This window comes from Kryptolebias marmoratus, linkage group LG24 (assembly GCF_001649575.2).
Source record: "Kryptolebias marmoratus isolate JLee-2015 linkage group LG24, ASM164957v2, whole genome shotgun sequence".
Taxonomy (NCBI): Eukaryota; Metazoa; Chordata; class Actinopteri; order Cyprinodontiformes; family Rivulidae; genus Kryptolebias; species Kryptolebias marmoratus.
The window spans coordinates 10,199,506-10,216,789 of NC_051453.1; the positions used below are offsets into that span (position 1 = coordinate 10,199,506).

At 42.1% G+C, this 17,284-nt stretch overlaps 2 protein-coding genes across 5 annotated transcripts; one reads left to right on the forward strand and one right to left on the reverse strand.

Moving 5' to 3' along the window:
• The first annotated feature begins 941 nt into the window (after positions 1-941).
• On the forward strand, positions 942-6,869 carry tmem47 (transmembrane protein 47). The gene is made up of 3 exons (XM_017407088.3): positions 942-1,390; positions 4,964-5,104; positions 5,713-6,869. The coding sequence occupies exons 1-3, from the start codon at positions 1,165-1,167 to the stop codon at positions 5,889-5,891; spliced, it is 546 nt and encodes a 181-aa protein (XP_017262577.1). The 5' UTR covers positions 942-1,164; the 3' UTR covers positions 5,892-6,869.
• A 267-nt stretch (positions 6,870-7,136) lies between these two features.
• On the reverse strand, positions 7,137-15,177 carry tab3 (TGF-beta activated kinase 1 (MAP3K7) binding protein 3). Of its 4 annotated transcripts, none has more exons than XM_025003958.2 (7): positions 14,986-15,177; positions 14,172-14,276; positions 11,474-12,710; positions 10,564-10,724; positions 10,153-10,246; positions 8,810-8,893; positions 7,137-8,024 (listed from the first exon to the last, which is right to left on the reverse strand). In XM_025003958.2, the coding sequence occupies exons 2-7, from the start codon at positions 14,271-14,273 to the stop codon at positions 7,879-7,881; spliced, it is 1,824 nt and encodes a 607-aa protein (XP_024859726.1). In that variant the 5' UTR covers positions 14,274-14,276; positions 14,986-15,177; the 3' UTR covers positions 7,137-7,878. The 4 variants fall into 4 exon arrangements, with proteins under 4 accessions (XP_024859726.1, XP_017262518.1, XP_017262519.1 ...); XM_017407029.3 differs by having other exon boundaries at positions 14,172-14,344; positions 14,986-15,176; XM_017407030.3 differs by lacking the exon at positions 14,986-15,177 and adding an exon at positions 13,457-13,656 and having other exon boundaries at positions 14,172-14,290.
• Between the last annotated feature and the right edge of the window lie 2,107 nt (positions 15,178-17,284).

Here is a 17,284-nt window from a genome sequence, read left to right on the forward strand (position 1 = left end):
TTTTGTTTTGCTTTGCAAGTGGGTGTATTAAAGTGTCACAGCAATTCATAATACACACAAATTCTTGAAAATATCAGTCCTTTAAAAAAATTAAAGGGCAGTTCTGTGTGAATTCATGCATGCATATATTAAAAAATAAAAGCATTTTAGATCAAGAAATTCTTACAATCAAAAAAAATCTCTATTTTTTCCCTACTTAACTGTGTAAGTCATAAGTATAACAAAATTATTGCAAAATTATTGTCAACCTGTCCTTTTTCAAACATCACACCTCTTTTTCTCCAATACTTTATTCACATTAACTTTATTATATATATATAATAGTTTTGCAGTGCTCTCCAGTGCTTACTCAAGTATACTGAAGCCTTTTAAACCTAATCACTTGCAAGCTGCAATTAATAATCAATTACAATTGCTTTGTTTTTGTTTGTTTTTTTTAACTTTGGGTCATTTATTCTTTATTTTGTTTATTTTAGACTAGTCTGAGGGACACATTTCACTCTCCTGTGTCTCAGACTTGACAAAGTGTAAAATCTGACTCAAATGAAGACAGAAAACCTATTTAAACTAACACTCTGCACATGATGTTTGACCTCCTTCCACATATCCAAAACTTTAGCTTCCAGCAGCCCACTAACAAACAGTTATCTTTAGCTCACATGTTGATGCTGAAATGACTCTTTCCCGAGCATTTTAATCATCTCTGCAGTGAGAGTGAAGGAAATGCAGACGGGGGGTGGTGGTGGTGGTGTGGTGGGATGGGGTGGGGTGTAGCAGCGCAGGTACACGGAGTCTGTCAGGACCGGCTGTGCTCGGGCCATTATTTGGANGTGGTGGTGGTGGGGGGGGGGTGATGCTTTCCACATGAAGAGGTTCTGGACTGAGGCACTAGGACCCAGCAGGTGCAGCTGCCGTGTTGGTTATTTCAGTGATGTTCAGCTCCGTCCTGTCAGCAGAGCGCTAGGTGCTCAGCAGCAGCAGTAGCAGCCGCGGCAGTAGCAGTAGTAGCAGGGTCCTCCTCTCCAGACTCTCAGGACAGACACGGACACGACCTGAACCTCACCCACGCTCAGTTTATGGCCTCAAAGGGACCCAGACCCACACATGTTGCTTCCCCACCCCGCACACGCACACGGCGGCTCAGTTTCTGAATGATTTTGAGGCATGGCTTCATCCGTGAGCGGCGCAGAGGAGGTCCGGGGGTCCGCGCTGACGCCCCTGAAGTTGGTGGGACTCGTGTGCGTGCTCCTCGCGCTGTGCCTGGACGCCGGGGCCATGGTGAGCCCCGCGTGGGTCACCGCGGACGACCAGTACTACCTGTCCCTGTGGGTGTCCTGCTGGAAGCCCGTCAGCTCCGCGGAGTGGTCCTGCGGCAGCACGCTGACCACCGGTGAGACTCGCACGGAAGTTTTTCTGTGTTCATTTTCAGGATGGTTCACTTTGAAATGGCAGAAGTGTGGATGATATTGAAATGAAACAGTCCCCGCAGTCTGAACAGATCTGTTCTGGGGGGTGAAAATAACAAAACATCCCCCCACGAGAAAAGGCTGCATGTTAATTGCTTTATAATGAACTAATTTAAATTTATAGAGGAAACTGATTACAGAAATCAAAGTTTATCCCTGAGTCTAAAACTCTCTGGGCTTGTTAACTTTGTTCCCGGAGCTTTATTTCTGCCCAGAATGATGTGGGAATTTTGCCTGGCCAGGAGCGGTCCAGATGGGGTTTCATTTGGCCTTTTGTTGCGCACAAAATGAGCCTTTGTGTGGGTTTCTGCACCGGCCAAGGAGCAAGGGCAACTCAGAACACAGAGCTCCCCAGAGATCCAGATGCCTGAGGATTAGTTACCAGGGAAACAATTGAAGCACTTCAGAAATGCAGGTTTTTTACTCTGTTAGGGATTCTTCCTGATGGAGTCCCCTCATTCAGCTTTTTCTTTCATGCCTGCTGCCATCATAACCCATCTTTATTTGATAGAAAAATAAACATAAAAGTAATCAGTTTGTTATCTTCTGGTGTGTGAAATCCCACAGAATTAATATATTCGAATCGTGCAGCTCTTGCAGGTTTTTTTAGGCCATTATTTTTTGAGCTGCGAAGGTGCAGAAAATATCAGAAACAATTAAGTCTAAAATTAGTTTGTGTTATAGACTTTTGTGTAGATCTTCATATAGTAACTGCAATTAAACACACTTTAAAATATTAATAAATGGGCCTTTACTGCTTATATAACCTGCCATGTCCCTCAGTTGAGCTTCTTGTGACTGCATGCTTCGTTTCACTTATAAATATTTCATTTTTTTTGCTGCCCCAGGGCTCCTCGTCCTCCTGCGTGCTCCGTGTTGAAAAATGTTTTTGTTAGTCTGACAAACTGTTTTCTTTCTGTCTCAGATGAGTAACCATGGGTCACATTGGCCCCGTTCCTCCTCTGCCAGCTGTAGACAAAGTGCACTTTGGTGCCATATAAAGACACAGTCTCCATGTCAGCTCTCGGCGGGCGGCATACCACAGTAAATGCACGCCGTGAACTTCCCATTTCCTCAGGCCTGTGCTTGGGTATTGATTCAGATCCCAGTAATCACTTTCGGCCGCCCTCCCCTCTGTCTCTCTCTCTCTGTTTAACTCCCACCAATATTTCCCTCTGTGTCATGCTCTGGGCATTAACTAAATCCTGTTAGTCAGAGACAGAAAGTCGGACGTATTTGAACTTGCATGACAAGTCAGTGTTTATCCTGGAAAAAAAGGCCACGATTCAGTGAGTTAGAGCGCAGACATCAGGTGTTTCTGGCACAGACAAACAGACGTGGTGGGGAGGGGTTGGGGGTCAAGTTTAAAAGGTACAGGCTCCACACTGGGCTCAGAATGTGGAACGGGAACGCAAGAATGATGTGTGTCGCTGCCAGCACGGTGTGAAAGGAAAGCACAAATGTGGCGCCAGTGTGTGAGACGGTCCAGCTCGGTGAGAGGCACTGATGGCATTAATAATGTAATATTGATCCCATTTTGGGGAGTTTATCTTCTCTCTGAGGATGGTCACAGCTCAGTGATGGCCATGCTGAGGTAGTGGTGAAGGCTTAAACCAGGAGCCTGTGACTGAAATGCTTTCTAGCTTAAATAATTCCCCACCCTGCTGTCCTGAGACATTCAGGTTGAAAGAAGAAATAAATACTCTGGGCTGTTCTCTGACACAGATTTGTCCCAAACAAAGAACTGAACTGAGACCCTGAAGGTTTTTTTTATTTTTTTTATTACCACTTGAGAAGCTCCTCACATGTATGCAGGGGGATCATAATTAATGCTCAGATCAGATCTTCTTATGTACTGTATCTCTTTTTCCATCTGTCATCACATGGGGCTCAGATTAATAGTTTGGCACTTCCTGCCCGTCAAAGCCTTAAAGCACTCCAACTCTGGCTGTGTTTCTTGCACAGCACACAGGCTCTGCTCCAAATCTGAGATGAGATGACTTTCTGCATCCTGCTGCTTCACGAGCTCACTGATAAAGCTCCCAATCGGTGCCTTCCAGCACAGCCAGTTAAAATCTGCTGGGCTGAAGGCACCGAGCTGACCTAGAGAGGATATCTGAGCAACGGCAGGCTGTGACAACCGCAGGTCAAGTTACTGTAACCCTTTCTGCTGAGAGGCAGCGAACGCTGAGGGGTCAGTGCGTGGGGGGGGTCCTTGTCTTGTGTAGGATGAAGGGAACAGGGGGCCCTGTTTATTGTGGGCTCTTTCTAACATCCTGTGGTGACAGGAACATTTATAAACCAACCATATTTGGTCAAAAGTAGCTGATGTTTGTTTAGGTTTCAGCCACTTGGCCTCTGGACTAAAGCTCCCCTCAATAAGAGTGGGACCTGTTCTTTAAGAAGCTTATGTCCTCTCACTTTCTCCCTGTCGGTGAATGTTTTGACGATTTTCTGCCTCAATTGAGAGGAAATCTTCTTTGCGGTACTCAATCTTTTTTTTTTATTCCTTCAGCTCCCTAATAGGCAATCCCTTTACTGAGAAAAAAGACAAAACCAAATTAAACTTAAGTCTGTCAATGTTTCCACCTACTTTAAAACTGCATTTTACACTTGATGTTTGTTCTTTTCTCCACTCACTGTACTTTCAATGATTTCCTCCCGTGTAATCAAATGCCTCCCCTTAATATCCTCTGCATGTTTACAGACAGACCTCCTGTTTCCGCAAGTAAACGCTATGAATGAGACCCTGAATTGCTAAGCGAGTATAATGTTTCTCAGCAATCCTCTGCTAATGTCTCACGGTTCATTAAAACTCTAATGCTGCTTTAAAAAAAAAAAAAATATATATATATATATATAGCTTTTTTAGTTCGGTTTTGACACAAGCTTTTTTTTCTTACATTGGAGCTACATCTTGATTAAAATGTGAGACTGAAACAGCAGTTATTTCCAGATGAGAGTTTTTAGAGTGAATCTCAATGAGATGCTGAGAATGCTGCTGAGCTGGCATCAAGCAGAGACTGGGGTGGGGGGGTTTGTTCATTATCTGAGCCACCTCACAGAATTGCTTTCCCCTTTCTCCTGCTCGGGGATTCATTATTGAGCTGCTGAAATCTTTGCAAAGCAAAGGATCGTGTTTGTTTCTTGCCGGGCAGAACGGGGCTCGAATCGAGGCTCGCCGCGTGGTTCACATTCTTCGTTTGTTCAACTGGTCGTTGAACCTCACATGAAAACATATTGAGACATCGCCAGCCTCTCAGAACATGCAGCTCTCCCAGCCTCTGAACCACAAATAGTTTGTGTTTGCACTGCGGTAAGTTACCACGGGCTCTACTGGGTGGGATAACTTCTTTTATGGGAGATTGAGCATTGCAGTGCTTTTGTGGCTAACCACTTTGACCTTTGACCCATTCCTCCCTGGAGTCACAATGCTTCAGCGCAACCTTCATTAATTAGGCTACCTTTGTCGCTCCTGTCCCTGTGTTTTGTCTCAGACTGGCAGATCACCATGCTGGTCCTGCTGATGGGGGGAGCCGCCCTCATCCTGCTCTCCTTCCTCGTGGCGCTGGTCTCCATTTGCTTCGGCTCCAGGAGTCGCTGCTACAAGCCCGTGGCTGTCATGCTGTTCTCTGCAGGTACCCACTGCGCAAAATCTTTGGTTAAAACTTCGGCATTTACTGTTGGAGTCGACCCTGTTTGTCTGTTAGCAAAATATTTCATGAAGCACTGGATGGATTTTAATGAAACTTTCAGAAAGTAGTTATTGGATGGACTTCTACAACGGATTCACTTTTGGAGTCAATCACTTTCAAGGTGGTCGCCACAGCTAATTGACATTAGCCAACACTAAATGGCTACAACTCAGTTTTACAGATATTGAGCTAAAAGTCCATGCAGCAGTAGTTGAGAGTCATTCAAAACACCTAGTCTAAGCGGACAAAAACAACTACAACGTTTTCATTTCTCAACATAAGATCTTAGTGTAAAACTCTGGCATGAAAGACGGCAGGTGATATCTGGTCCTTCAAGGAATGCTAGGCCTTCAATTCATGTGAATCCAAGAGGGAAGAGATGAGGGCTAAAAAAATATTCAAAAACATAAAATACAACTAAAAGTGCCCTTGAAAGAAACCATTCCTGCAGGGTTTTATTGATAACCTCAGTTTTTGGTCGTTATTTATTTCTCAAACAAGTACTCACAAGATTCCTTTTTACTTTAATTCATTGTCCGTTTCCTTTGCAGTTGTCCTTCAAGTGTGCAGCTTGGTCCTGTTCCCCATCAAGTTCATAGAAACGATCAGTCTGAGGGTGTACCATGAGTTCAACTGGGGCTACGGCCTGGCCTGGGGATCCACCATCTTCTCCTTTGGAGGCGCCATCCTCTACTGCCTAAACCCCAAGAACTATGAAGATTATTATTAAAAACAATGTCAGACATGAGAGGAAATGCGAGATTTTCAGTTTCACTTGATGTCCGAAAGGTCATAAGAATTTTTCTGTTCCACAGTGCACAAACCACACACTGAAAATGGGAAAAACAAATGCTCATTCATAGCATTCGGACTGAGTTCTTACATTTGATGCTGTGAACCTAATGTCCTAAAGACATTGATATATTGCACAGATGCCATTGAACTTTCTTTAAAGGTTTAGCGAATAAAAATAAATCCAAAACCAGATGAGAAAGGGAAAAAAAACGTTAAGAAGAAAATGTCCTCAGTCAGTCAATTTTGTGCAGCCTCAGTAGATTTGGGCAGCAAGTCTGTAGGGAACAGATGGATTCCCTGACCCCATACCTGCACAAACCGGCAGACTAATAAAGAGCAGACTGATGTCATCTCAGCCCACGCAGAGAGGAAGATGTCCTGTTAAAGCTATATCCTGATGATGACAAAGCGAGGAAGAAGGGGTTACATTCTACATTTCCCCAGAGAATCTGCACACTTAGACCTCAGCCGAACCTTCTTCCTCCAGCAGCGCAGAACAGATTTGTGAAAGCATGCCTGTGAAGCAATTTTATTTTCCCCTGTATTATTTGAGTCTTAAAAGGTCTCCAAGGCACTGATAAGGGCTGTCTAAAATGGCAAACAATAATAAATAAACAGAAACATTCCACAAGCATCAAATGATATACAAGTTAGCACAATCTGCCACAGCAGTAAATGTAGTAAAATATGATTTTATTAAATCTGGTGTATTATATGTATTTATGCTCATTATGTGTGATAAAACATTCTAACCAGAACAGTAGGAAGTGGGCAAATGATCATGAGTGTGTGGATGATGGTGCTGCTCAGCATGTGCTCGCAGTCCTCCCCATGTGATGCCTCCTTATCTTCCCCCTCTGTAAAAAAAAACATCAATGTTTGTGTAAACACCATCAAGAGCACAATTAAAATCCACAGAGACGAGTTACGGTAGATGAAAAAGGCTGCATACTTGTATTTAAGGGACTAGTTGAGCAATATGAGTGGTGTGATTGAAAAAAAATAAAACAAAACAACCAAAACTGGAATGGACTACCAGCGCTCATCTATTCTTGTAACGACCAACTTGTTCATGAACTTCCTCTTGCAGAAATGCTTCAAGTGAGAGTGTGTGCATGCCGCTACTGTTTGCTCGCCGATTAACAACATAATAAACACGTACCACAAGAGAACACATTCGTGAATTACAACAGCTCTGTGTTGTCAAGTCACTTAGATTCAGCTCCTTTATTAGGTACAGCAAGTTGAGGCATTTGCACAGGAAATCCACATCTTTTGAACACGTAATACAAGGTGGCATAATATGCATAGAAGTACAAGGAATATACTCATATGCGAGTGTCTTTAGTGTTCTTTCAGTGAAATGAGCTCTCATACGGAGCCAGATACAGTGTACAATCTACATTTCGCATTAGTTACAACTTAGACACCACTTCTTATCATTGTTCTGCGGTCGAAAAGGAAGTCGAAGGTCCTGGATTAAAGTGCCTCTATTTTCAGTTCAGTAATGGGCACTGTGTAAACAAGGCAGTCACTTACTTCTGCATGGAATGTTCTCTAGGTAAACCAAAGCCCCCTTCTCCTCAATCCTTATGCTGCTTTGACCTCTGCAAAGCCCGTTTCACTCAGTTGCAGTGTTTTGCGTCCCCTTTTAGACTTTTTGCCAAGTCAAGAATCTTAAAAAGTCTTTAAAGATACTCATCATCTGTCAAATCAAAGATCATAGTGCACAGCAGTGGATGAAAGGAGTGATCAGAGGGAGACGGGGATAGTGGCTCTTCCTCAGCAGGTAGAAGGAACTCGTATACTGATTGACGGGATGGGGGCAAACTCCAATAGGATTTCTGAAAGGCTGCGGCTCACGGTGTCCAAGGATTTGCGAGGGATGGGGCAGGGGGAGGCAAGACAGCGCAGTACTAAGTTTAGCTGTGGCGTGGCATCTCACACGTTTCACAGCGGTTGAGTGCAGGGTGGTTGAGGAAGGTGCAGCTTTCACAATGCCACTCAGCGCCTTCAAAATCCTCGTCTCTTGGGGCCACTGGCTCTGGCTTCGAGGCCTGTTCCCATTCTAACAAAACAAAACAAAAAGTTTCAACTCAATGAGCTTCGTAAAAATGAACTTCATATAATAAATACATGATGTGACAACCCCAGTGAGGGATGGAAATAGGTTTGGTTGTCAGCAGAAGTGTGTTGCATGCAAGCAGCAACTATTCAGCTACGCTCATTCGTCCATTTTCTTTACCCACTTCTCCTTTCTGGGTGTCTATCTCTGTGCGAGAAGCAGGGCATACTGGTAGATGTGGCAATAAATAAAAAGCAAGCTTTCTTTTCTAGTTTCCATGCAAACAGATCGGTGGAGGTTGTTACAGACCAGAATCTTGCAGGCTTTCTGTCTCACAAAAAAACAAAAGTATCACTTTTTTAAACCTATATATTATGATGAAAAACTCCAACTACTGGACTAAATGCATTAAATGGTCCACACTTATTTACCACCCTTTGAGCTTCTCAAGGTTCTGCAAAGTGCTTTAGAAGGTTTCTCATTCATCCATTCATACAGACACTCATACAGTGCTTTCCATTATATATTTTACTCAATGTAGAGCACTTATATTTAATAAGCACTTACAGTAATAAGCATATCGGGGGCAGTGTGGGGTTCAGAGTGTTGCCCAAGGATACTTCAGCACGCTGCAGGGGCTGACCAATCCACCCCCAGTGTATTAAATTACATTTTACTTTTTAGTTTTATTATGCATACATTAAACAATTTCTTGTCTGCTTCTTGGAGTTTTACAGAAATACTCTGTAGCTCCCTTTTCATGTTTTATAGACTGCATCAGTTTTTACCTTTCCTCACAGTGTTGGATGGCACTACTGGACCGGGCTGAATGTTGTCGTAAAAGTTGCTCATTGCTTTGGGATCAAACTTCCCTGTGGAGAAAAGCAGAAATCAGGTACCAAGTTTTAATTAGTTTAAGAGTGCTCAATACAATCAAAAAGTTCAATTCTGTTCAGATTTTACAGCATTTATATAACAGTCAAACACATAAGTGCACACGTTCTAATACGTTAGTTCACTCTGACTCAGAAGTAACTTCTGCTGGTAAAGTTATAAAGTCGTGTCTCCTGGAATTATATAAGGCTTCACAGCATTCTGACATGTAGAAAGGGTTTAAACTGATGAGTTAATTCCTAAACCAGGAGCTGATAGCTTCTACTTTATTTTCAGACTAATACCTGAAACAGTTGAGCCCCAGAAAAACCCAATTCCCTGTGCTTTTTCTATGCAGAACTACTTCTAGTTTCAAACGTTGTCAGAAGATGGGGCCCTGTTAATCTGGCACGTTTTTTTAAACACACGTGAGAAATAAGTATTTAACTGGAATTTATTCACATAGTGTCAATTTACAATAAAATAATAATAATTTATGGCAGCTACACCAAAAGCTCTGGTAAATCAGTACAAAATGTATTAAGAGCTTATTTTTAGTGCTGCAGTATTATTTGGAGGGAAACACCTGTTCCAAAATCAGACTTTTACAAGACATTTGCCTGCATTGAGTGCAGCACACAACATTTACACAGAAGCAACAACATTATTAGGTTTCCATTATTACCTTCAGTCTGTAACGTGTCAAATAAACAATGACATACAAGCAAGTCCTGGAGGAAACTGTGCTACAAGCTGTAAGATAACGCTGAATTCAGAGAAGATTTATTTTCCAAATGCCCAAAACATCAGTGGCGCTGAGTTGATACTAAGTAAATTGTTCACACTTTTGAGCCTGCTGCCATGTTTTTAATGTTCAACTTTTCCACTCAAAATAAACTGATAAAAGACTGCAACTAATTTCCACATTTGGTCACAGTTAATGCCTTATCAATTAGGAAATCAACATCGATCACGTGTCAGTCAATTATCTGTGCATTGACTAGAGCGAGGTTCTGGTACCGAGTGGCTTTTTGGGTCCTGCTCCTGACCAGACAATCATTTTCAAACGCTGCATCTATATGCACCGTGACGGATCCACATCCATCATTTCAGGCCGAGCTATGTCTGCTTTGGGGCTTGGTTCTTTCAAGATCAATGCTTTCAAATAAATCAGAAGCACACTTCAAAGGTTTACACAGGAATGGGCATTCATGTTTATGTTATATGTGTGTGTGTGTGTGTGTGTGTGTGTGTATACCTCTGGACTGCAGTAGATCTGTCTCCTTCAGTGTGCAGTCAATATCAATCTGCAGCTGTCTGTTCAGACTCCGGAGTACGGTCATTTCTTCAGGCTGCATTGAATGCAAACAACACAGTTAGTTTAGGCAAACATATATTAATTAATAATCCACATCTTCTCTTTTAAAAGTCTTTATTATTAAGTGAAATTATTTCCCGTACTAGCTGATTTAGCCACAGAGTGTGTTTAAGACATCAACAGAAATTATTTGACCACACTATAAAAGCAGCTTGAAGTATTTTTTTTCTTTGAAATATCTGACAGTTTCACAGCTCGTGGGCTTCTTTTTTGTCAGCAAGTGAGAAAAAGTCCAACTAGAGAAGAGTTGTACATTTCTAGCTGTGTGTGCAGGCCTAAACACATCCTTACTTTGGGTATAAGATTTGTGGCGTTGACTCGTCGAAAGCGCCTTTGAAGGGCTTCGTATTCCATGTTATTGACATCTGCCTTCAGCTGCTCCAGTTTCTGTTTCTCCAGCATCAGCTCCTTCATTAAACGCTCCATCCTCGCTCGCTGATGGAGCAAAAGAGCTGCGGGGATGCACACCCAACATAAAAAAAAAAAGGTTTAACATTCAAAAGTAAAAAGCAGTTTCAATCCCCATCACTTCTCACTTTTGTTGTTGTATCCCAAACCACATGACTGAATATACTGATAAAATATATAAAAAAGCTGCAATCCTTAAAAAATTAACCGTTCATGATATATATGCATATATGAAAATTTAATAAAATGATTTATGTAATAATAATTTAGGCATTTTTATTTATATTAGTCATATAAGGTGCTTTCTGAAAAAGGTTTTAGATTCACAGACGGCCACATCAAGTGCCAATATCATTAAACCAATCTCAAAATAGTGTTGTAAGAAGAACAGTAAATTAAACAGCAATTATTTGCATTAATTGTTCATAAAACTGACAAAATCTGAGAACCCCATTTATATGATAAACAATGAGACAGATCAAATGTTTTTAAGACATTTTAAGACACTTCTTCTGACCACCAAGACTCAGTATTTTCCAATTGATGATGGATGATAAAATTGGAAACTATAAAAACTTTAATCAATCATTCCTCCAAATAACGAATGCACCAATCATTATGTTTTTTTGTACAGGTTCTAGTTCAAATGGAAAAGAATATTAGTAGAGAAAAAAAAACAGGAAAGAATAAACTTTTTATCTACCAGTGACATGTAGTGGGATTGTGTTTGCACAGCATTTGAGCTACAGTCACACACTTGTTTATTAATAATGCGTTCATTAGTTTTGTTTACCTTGTGTGTAGGCATAGTCATCAGAGCCTGAGCTTGAACGTCTGGGCAGCTGCTGAAACTGACTGGCGATGTTCCCTGGCAGAGCGGAGATGGGCAGGATGGGTGCGGGAGTGCTGTTGTGTTCCCCCTGATCTACCATGTTGAGAAGAGACTCCGCTTCTGCGACGGGGGGCGAGCTTGGTGGCCTCTGAGCCTGGCCTCCAGGGGACACTTTAATTTTAAAGGTATATGCTGGCTGGCCCGGTTGAGGAGAGGAGGCAGGCCGCGGCCTGTACATTCCAGGGTGGAAAGCTGCAGGTCCTGGAGATCCGCTAATTGTGATGCCCCTCGATGGGGAGCTGGGTGAAGGGCTGGTGGCCATGTAAAGTGGACCCTGGGGATGTGGGGTGTGCACAGGCGAGTTACTGCGAGGTCGCGGACCTTCAAAGGTCATTTCTATCTGTTTTGTCAGCGGGTTTTTAGTGTGGTACGGCCGGTACACAGCTTGCTGGGGTTGTTGCTGGTGATGGTAGGGCATGCTGGGAAGGGTTGGAGAGTTAATAGGGAGGAAGACATATTGCTGGTGCCCAGGTGGAGGCTGGGGTTGTTGCTGAGGTTGTGGCTGGACCTGATGTTGTGGGGAGCTGTAAGGTGAGCCATACGTGGGCGTACTGTAGGGGGACTGCTGATGCTGATAGACGGGTGCCCCGGGGGAGGACCAAGGTGCTGGCTGTGGACTCTGAGAGGGCGAGGGGCGGAGGTACATGTGGGTGTTGGTGTTGTTAGCGTAGTGCCCTGGAGGAATCTGCAGAGCCTGTGGGACATTAGGAATATTTTGCGAAACTGCGACTGACATAGGTTTCATAGCATATCGTGAAGCAGGGGTGTATGTGGGGGACATGCCTTGAATTGTGGGAGGAGGGGTGGGCGTGCTTGCCGAGCGGCTCTGATCATTCATAAAAAAAGGATTGTAACCAGGGGAGGGAGCCATAGTGGCGGGAGCTGACAGTGGTTCAGGGTAGCTGGGCCGCTGGGGATCGATGTGACTGTCACTGGTGCTGTGCACTAACAAGCGTCCCACTCCAGCTCGCCCTCCATTAGATTTGTTTGCCTCTGAGCCTGGGTAGCCCGGGCTGATGTGCAGCATGTGGTTCTGGCTCAGTCGCACCTCCTCTGGACTCTGATGGAACTCTTCATATAAGTATCTGTTACTCTCCTGAGCCAGCAGGTGGCAGCAAAGATCCAAATTATTGTTGTTCTGAGAGACAAACAGGGAGCAGCTCTTTTAATGCTCTTGTAGCAACACAGTTCAAGAGTTCATCTTGCAATCTTACTATCCAGGTCAACATATTGGATAATAATCAAGGTTTATGCTAGCATTTAAGTTTATCAGATTGTCAATACTTGATGCTGATCACTTAAAAAGGTTGTAACTGTTTAAGATACAAGTTGCAGAATATGTTCTTTCATTTCATGACATGAAATCAAAAGTCTACCATATTAGAGGCACCGTAAGTGTAAACAAACAAGTTGACTATTGAACTTCAAGAAACAAATTTTGCAGTCAAGAAGGCAAATTACTAACAAGTTGCAGGTTGTTCAAATAAATCTGACTGTGAGAAAAAACAAACATTACTACAGACTACCAAAAGTGATCAGAAATTAAGGAGGTGAATACCATAAAGTGTCAGAAAAGAGGAGGCTTGCCAAACTAAACCAGAAGTTTAAGGTGAAGACTTTGAGCGATATTCAATATGTTCAGTAAGGTGAGTGTCAGGCAGGTTACTTTACGCAACAGTTATACCTGTTATATACATTACTTCAGGGCTTGAAACGTTTTTTTGTTCACAGGCTTAGCATGCACACTACCAGTTTTGCCCTGATGAATGCACTGACAGCAAACAGAAATCGGTGCACTTGCATGCGCTGTCACATGTACCGTAGCAAATTATGCACACATGTAACTAAGATAAGTGCACTTTGATGCAAGCAATCGATACTCACCAGTTTCTGACGAGATCAGTTGTTGATCTATCCAGTGTACAGTATTGTTAAAGCTTTTAATTGCATCTCAGCATGTACATACTCCAAACACCTTTGCTTGAATGTCTCTGATTCATCAAGAACACATCTGGTTGTAGGTTTTGAGCGACTTCAGGTTGTCTGAAGTGTAGGAGGTGCGAATATTAAGTAGTTCACAATATCTGGGTAGGAAATCCCAGGAAGAAAATCTGGATCAGCACTCAGACCTAACATCATTTCATATAGATCTTCATTCCTGCATGTTTTTAGTATGTTAGCTACTTCTCCCTCACTTCCAAGCCACCTTGATATATTTTGGTAGGTTTTTGACAATAACATTGTAATACTATGTGTAACTTTATAAGCAAAAGTAACAGAGTCCTGCAAGTCGCTCCACAGTGGATGTGCATCTGGGACTTTGATGACATCAGTGAAAACACTATATAGGCAAATTTTACAATACTTAACACAAATTCATACTGTTTACTCAACTAAATCTACTTTGCTCTGTGTGGTGCAATTATCCTAAAAAAATAAATGTCTGAACAGTTCAACTAAAACAAAAAACAAAATCCTGGGTGATGAATAAAGTATGATGATGTGCACTAAACAAACAGGGCTTTACCAAGAAAAAAAACAACGCTGCAAGAAGCATTTCTGAGAAGATGCAGGAATCCATTATGCAACATGTGTTTACCTGCATAAGGTACTGTGAGACTACCCCCTCTGGGATCTCCGGGAATCGCTGCTTGAGGTCCTGCAGGATGTGGTAGTCGATCTGAGAGCCTCCCTGCGCCATCCTCTGAGCCAACACAGAGTGTCAAAGCGCCCAAAGCTGCAAATGCTCAAATAACCAACCCCGTCTCATCCCTTAAGAAATGCAGACAAAAGGCAAAACTAGCAATTAGGACTGATATGTCTGCAATAAACTTGCAAGGACTCAGTTGGCCTGCAACATTTCTCAAACACACACCGTGTGTCAGCAGCAATCTCCATACAGATATCATTAAAAAATGTTAATGTAATTTAACTTTTTGGTAAAAGCACACATTGACAAACAACTTAAACATAACATTAGCTGGGTTTGGCTCGTGTTAATTCGTATTAGCATGCGAAGGTGCCTGGCACTTTCCTGCTTGTTCAGTCATACTTTTACACCAAGCAACGACACACACCATTAGCTACCAGGCTAGGTATCAACATCAGTTAGCTTCCGGAGAGCACGCAAACAAACAAACAGCACCCGTGGGTGCTGCGTGGCTCCAGCGGGTCGCCGCGTTGGCGTCTCCGAAAGACTGACTGATGTCACCGGGAACCGATTCGGCAACACAATCCTCTAAACAAGACTCCTGTTCAAATACGATTAACTCAGTTCCTGAACTGCCAGCAGGCTAACTTCGCTAATGCTAACCTTATGTTGACTGCTCAGCTGTCACAAGCCTGGCTGTTGATGGATAATCCAGCTCAGCTAACTATGCTAAAGGCAGCCAGCGGCTTCGTGTAAAACCTACCAGGCGTTAGGAGTCCCCCTCCCGCTGAGGTCCATAACTGACTCCCGAGGAGGGCAGGGATATTTCTGGAAAGAGGGGGCGACGTTTTCTAATGTTTTTGTTTCGGCAAAATAACTTGTAGTTTCGCATTCCAGCGTCAGGCCCCTGCCCCTGAACTGCATAGCAGTCAGTCAGTTTATCGCGAGAATGTCAGAATTTCCCGGAAGAGGGGGAAGTTCGACCCAAAGTTGCCAACAGTCAGTGCGCATGCGTGCGAGGACGCCCACTTTCTGAACTTCATTCAGTTTTTAACTATTTTTTATTTAGCTGCAATAAATGGTTACCCCAGTAAAACGTATCTGTGAATATTATATCATTCAACAAGCTAGCTCCATTGGAGCTATTAATCAGCTCTCAACCATATTAAATGTCATATGTGCACATTAAACATGCATAACAAGCGTTCATCTATGTGAACTAAATAATTTTGCATAACTGATGATTGGTTCTGTCACACTAACATGAACTGACAATCATTACATTAGAGGTTAACTGTCTGGCTGTTATGTGACACATGTTTTCAAACATTTGTGATATTATCATAAAGCTTTTATGTGAATTTTATATTTTGGTGTAATCGTTATTAACAGCTGCCTGGGAAAAACATAAATTCATATGTTTTCAACAGAATAATTCTATTAAAGAGTGATAGTTAGTGACACATGAAGAATGGCTCCTCTGTTAAACTTCTCTGTAAACCGGCCAGTGGTAGAGACTTTCATAAAGTGTGATAGTAACCATGATAAAAGTGCTTTTTATTTTATTTTTATTCCATTCATCCATCTATTCCATTCTGGGTCGCGGGGAAGTGCTTTATATTGTTATATAAAATTGACAAAAGTAAAAAAAAAAAAAGTATACTTTGAAAAAAAGAATTATTTTTTTAATATGATATTTAGTATTGATTTATTTTAATTTAATTTTTTTGTTTTTTGATGTGAAAAAAAGCAGCTTATTCAGTTTTTTTTTTTTTTGCCTGCTCTGTGGTAGAGAGGAGTTCCTCTTTCTTCTCATCCCAGCTGAATGCTCAAAAGTGCAACTGGGAAAATATGACGCCACCTGTTGCTCAAGAGAGAAACCATGGAAACACTGGTGGCCAAAATAAAGCTGTATCTTTGAACATTCAAACATTCACGAAAAAGGCACCATAGTCTAACTTCAGACACAAGTATAGAAGAATCCTATAGTAGAAAATAAGTCATTTGTTTTCTGCAAAACATTACATACATTGATGCAATTTACACCTAGATTGAAAGGTTTGACCTGACTCAGCACAGTATTTTGTTTTAGCTATCTGAATTTAATTGGGCAAGATGCATAAAAGAGTTAGCTTCTCATAATTATAAGATGCTAAGACTTAGTATGACAACCTAGACACGTAGAGAATCCTTTTAATCAAAGGGGCAGAATCTATAATTCAGCAGATCAGGCTACAGTCCTTCTTTATTTTGTTTTTTTTTTGTTGAAGACATTACAGCAATCGCAACTGCAGTGAGAAAAGAACAGTTGCTCTTACCATTTGGTGTAGACTTTTTTTCTAAAGTGCCACACAGAGCAATGAATACATGCACACATGAATACATGCACACAACACTTCAGCTGTGGAAGCTTAAAGCTCAAATACCATTAGAATGACAAGACATGGCTGACACGACCAAACATGTACACACTGTCGCATTACAGGTAGTTTTTTGTCAGAAAGGTAACTTACATCTCTCTGTGCTTCTGTGCACCATTGTGAAGTAATTTTATCATTTGTATGTTTGTAATTATTTGTCCAAATAATGGGAATAGCACACCTAAATTGTTGCAATCAGAGTGATGAGGTTTTACCTTTTAGAGTGACTTTGTTTTGGTAAAGAGGTTTATTATTGTACTATCAATATAGGTGTGTAAAGGTGTGTCCCTCCCATCTGCACATGGCAGAGGTTTGACCTGCAGAGCCAGTCTACTGCCGCCTCAACGCTTCAGGGCTGCACCACTACAGTTATATTCAGAGGGCTACGCTGTAGCAGCTGAGGCTCAGTCTGACTCAGGTTAGCTGTCCTTCCTGTGTTGATTAGTTACCACAGCTGTGGTGCTATTTATAAAACTGTGTCCTTGTTGTCTCTGACGCCCTGAAACACAGCGCAGAAGGGGGCAGAGCCCTCAGCGCCCCGAGAGTTCAAAAGAACAGACCTTTAACCAACAAATGCATTTAACTGCATAAAAATAAAAACACTCAAAATTCTAAACTTTTAGCATCTGGATTTTTATGTTT

What these genes read in the sequence shown, in the direction of transcription:
- tmem47 (XM_017407088.3), top strand. Translation starts at nt 1,165, where the DNA reads ATGGCTTCATCCGTGAGCGGCGCAGAGGAGGTCCGGGGGTCCGCGCTG. An exon ending in CGGCAGCACGCTGACCACCG is followed by an intron (nt 1,391 to 4,963) that starts GTGAGACTCGCA and finishes GTTTTGTCTCAG; the next exon opens with ACTGGCAGATCACCATGCTG. An exon ending in TGTCATGCTGTTCTCTGCAG is followed by an intron (nt 5,105 to 5,712) that starts GTACCCACTGCG and finishes TTTCCTTTGCAG; the next exon opens with TTGTCCTTCAAGTGTGCAGC.
- tab3 (XM_025003958.2), bottom strand. Translation starts at nt 14,273, where the DNA reads ATGGCGCAGGGAGGCTCTCAGATCGACTACCACATCCTGCAGGACCTC. An exon ending in TCTCACAGTACCTTATGCAG is followed by an intron (nt 12,711 to 14,171) that starts GTAAACACATGT and finishes TTTGTCTCTCAG; the next exon opens with AACAACAATAATTTGGATCT. An exon ending in CCACAAATCTTATACCCAAA is followed by an intron (nt 10,247 to 10,563) that starts GTAAGGATGTGT and finishes CATTCAATGCAG; the next exon opens with CCTGAAGAAATGACCGTACT.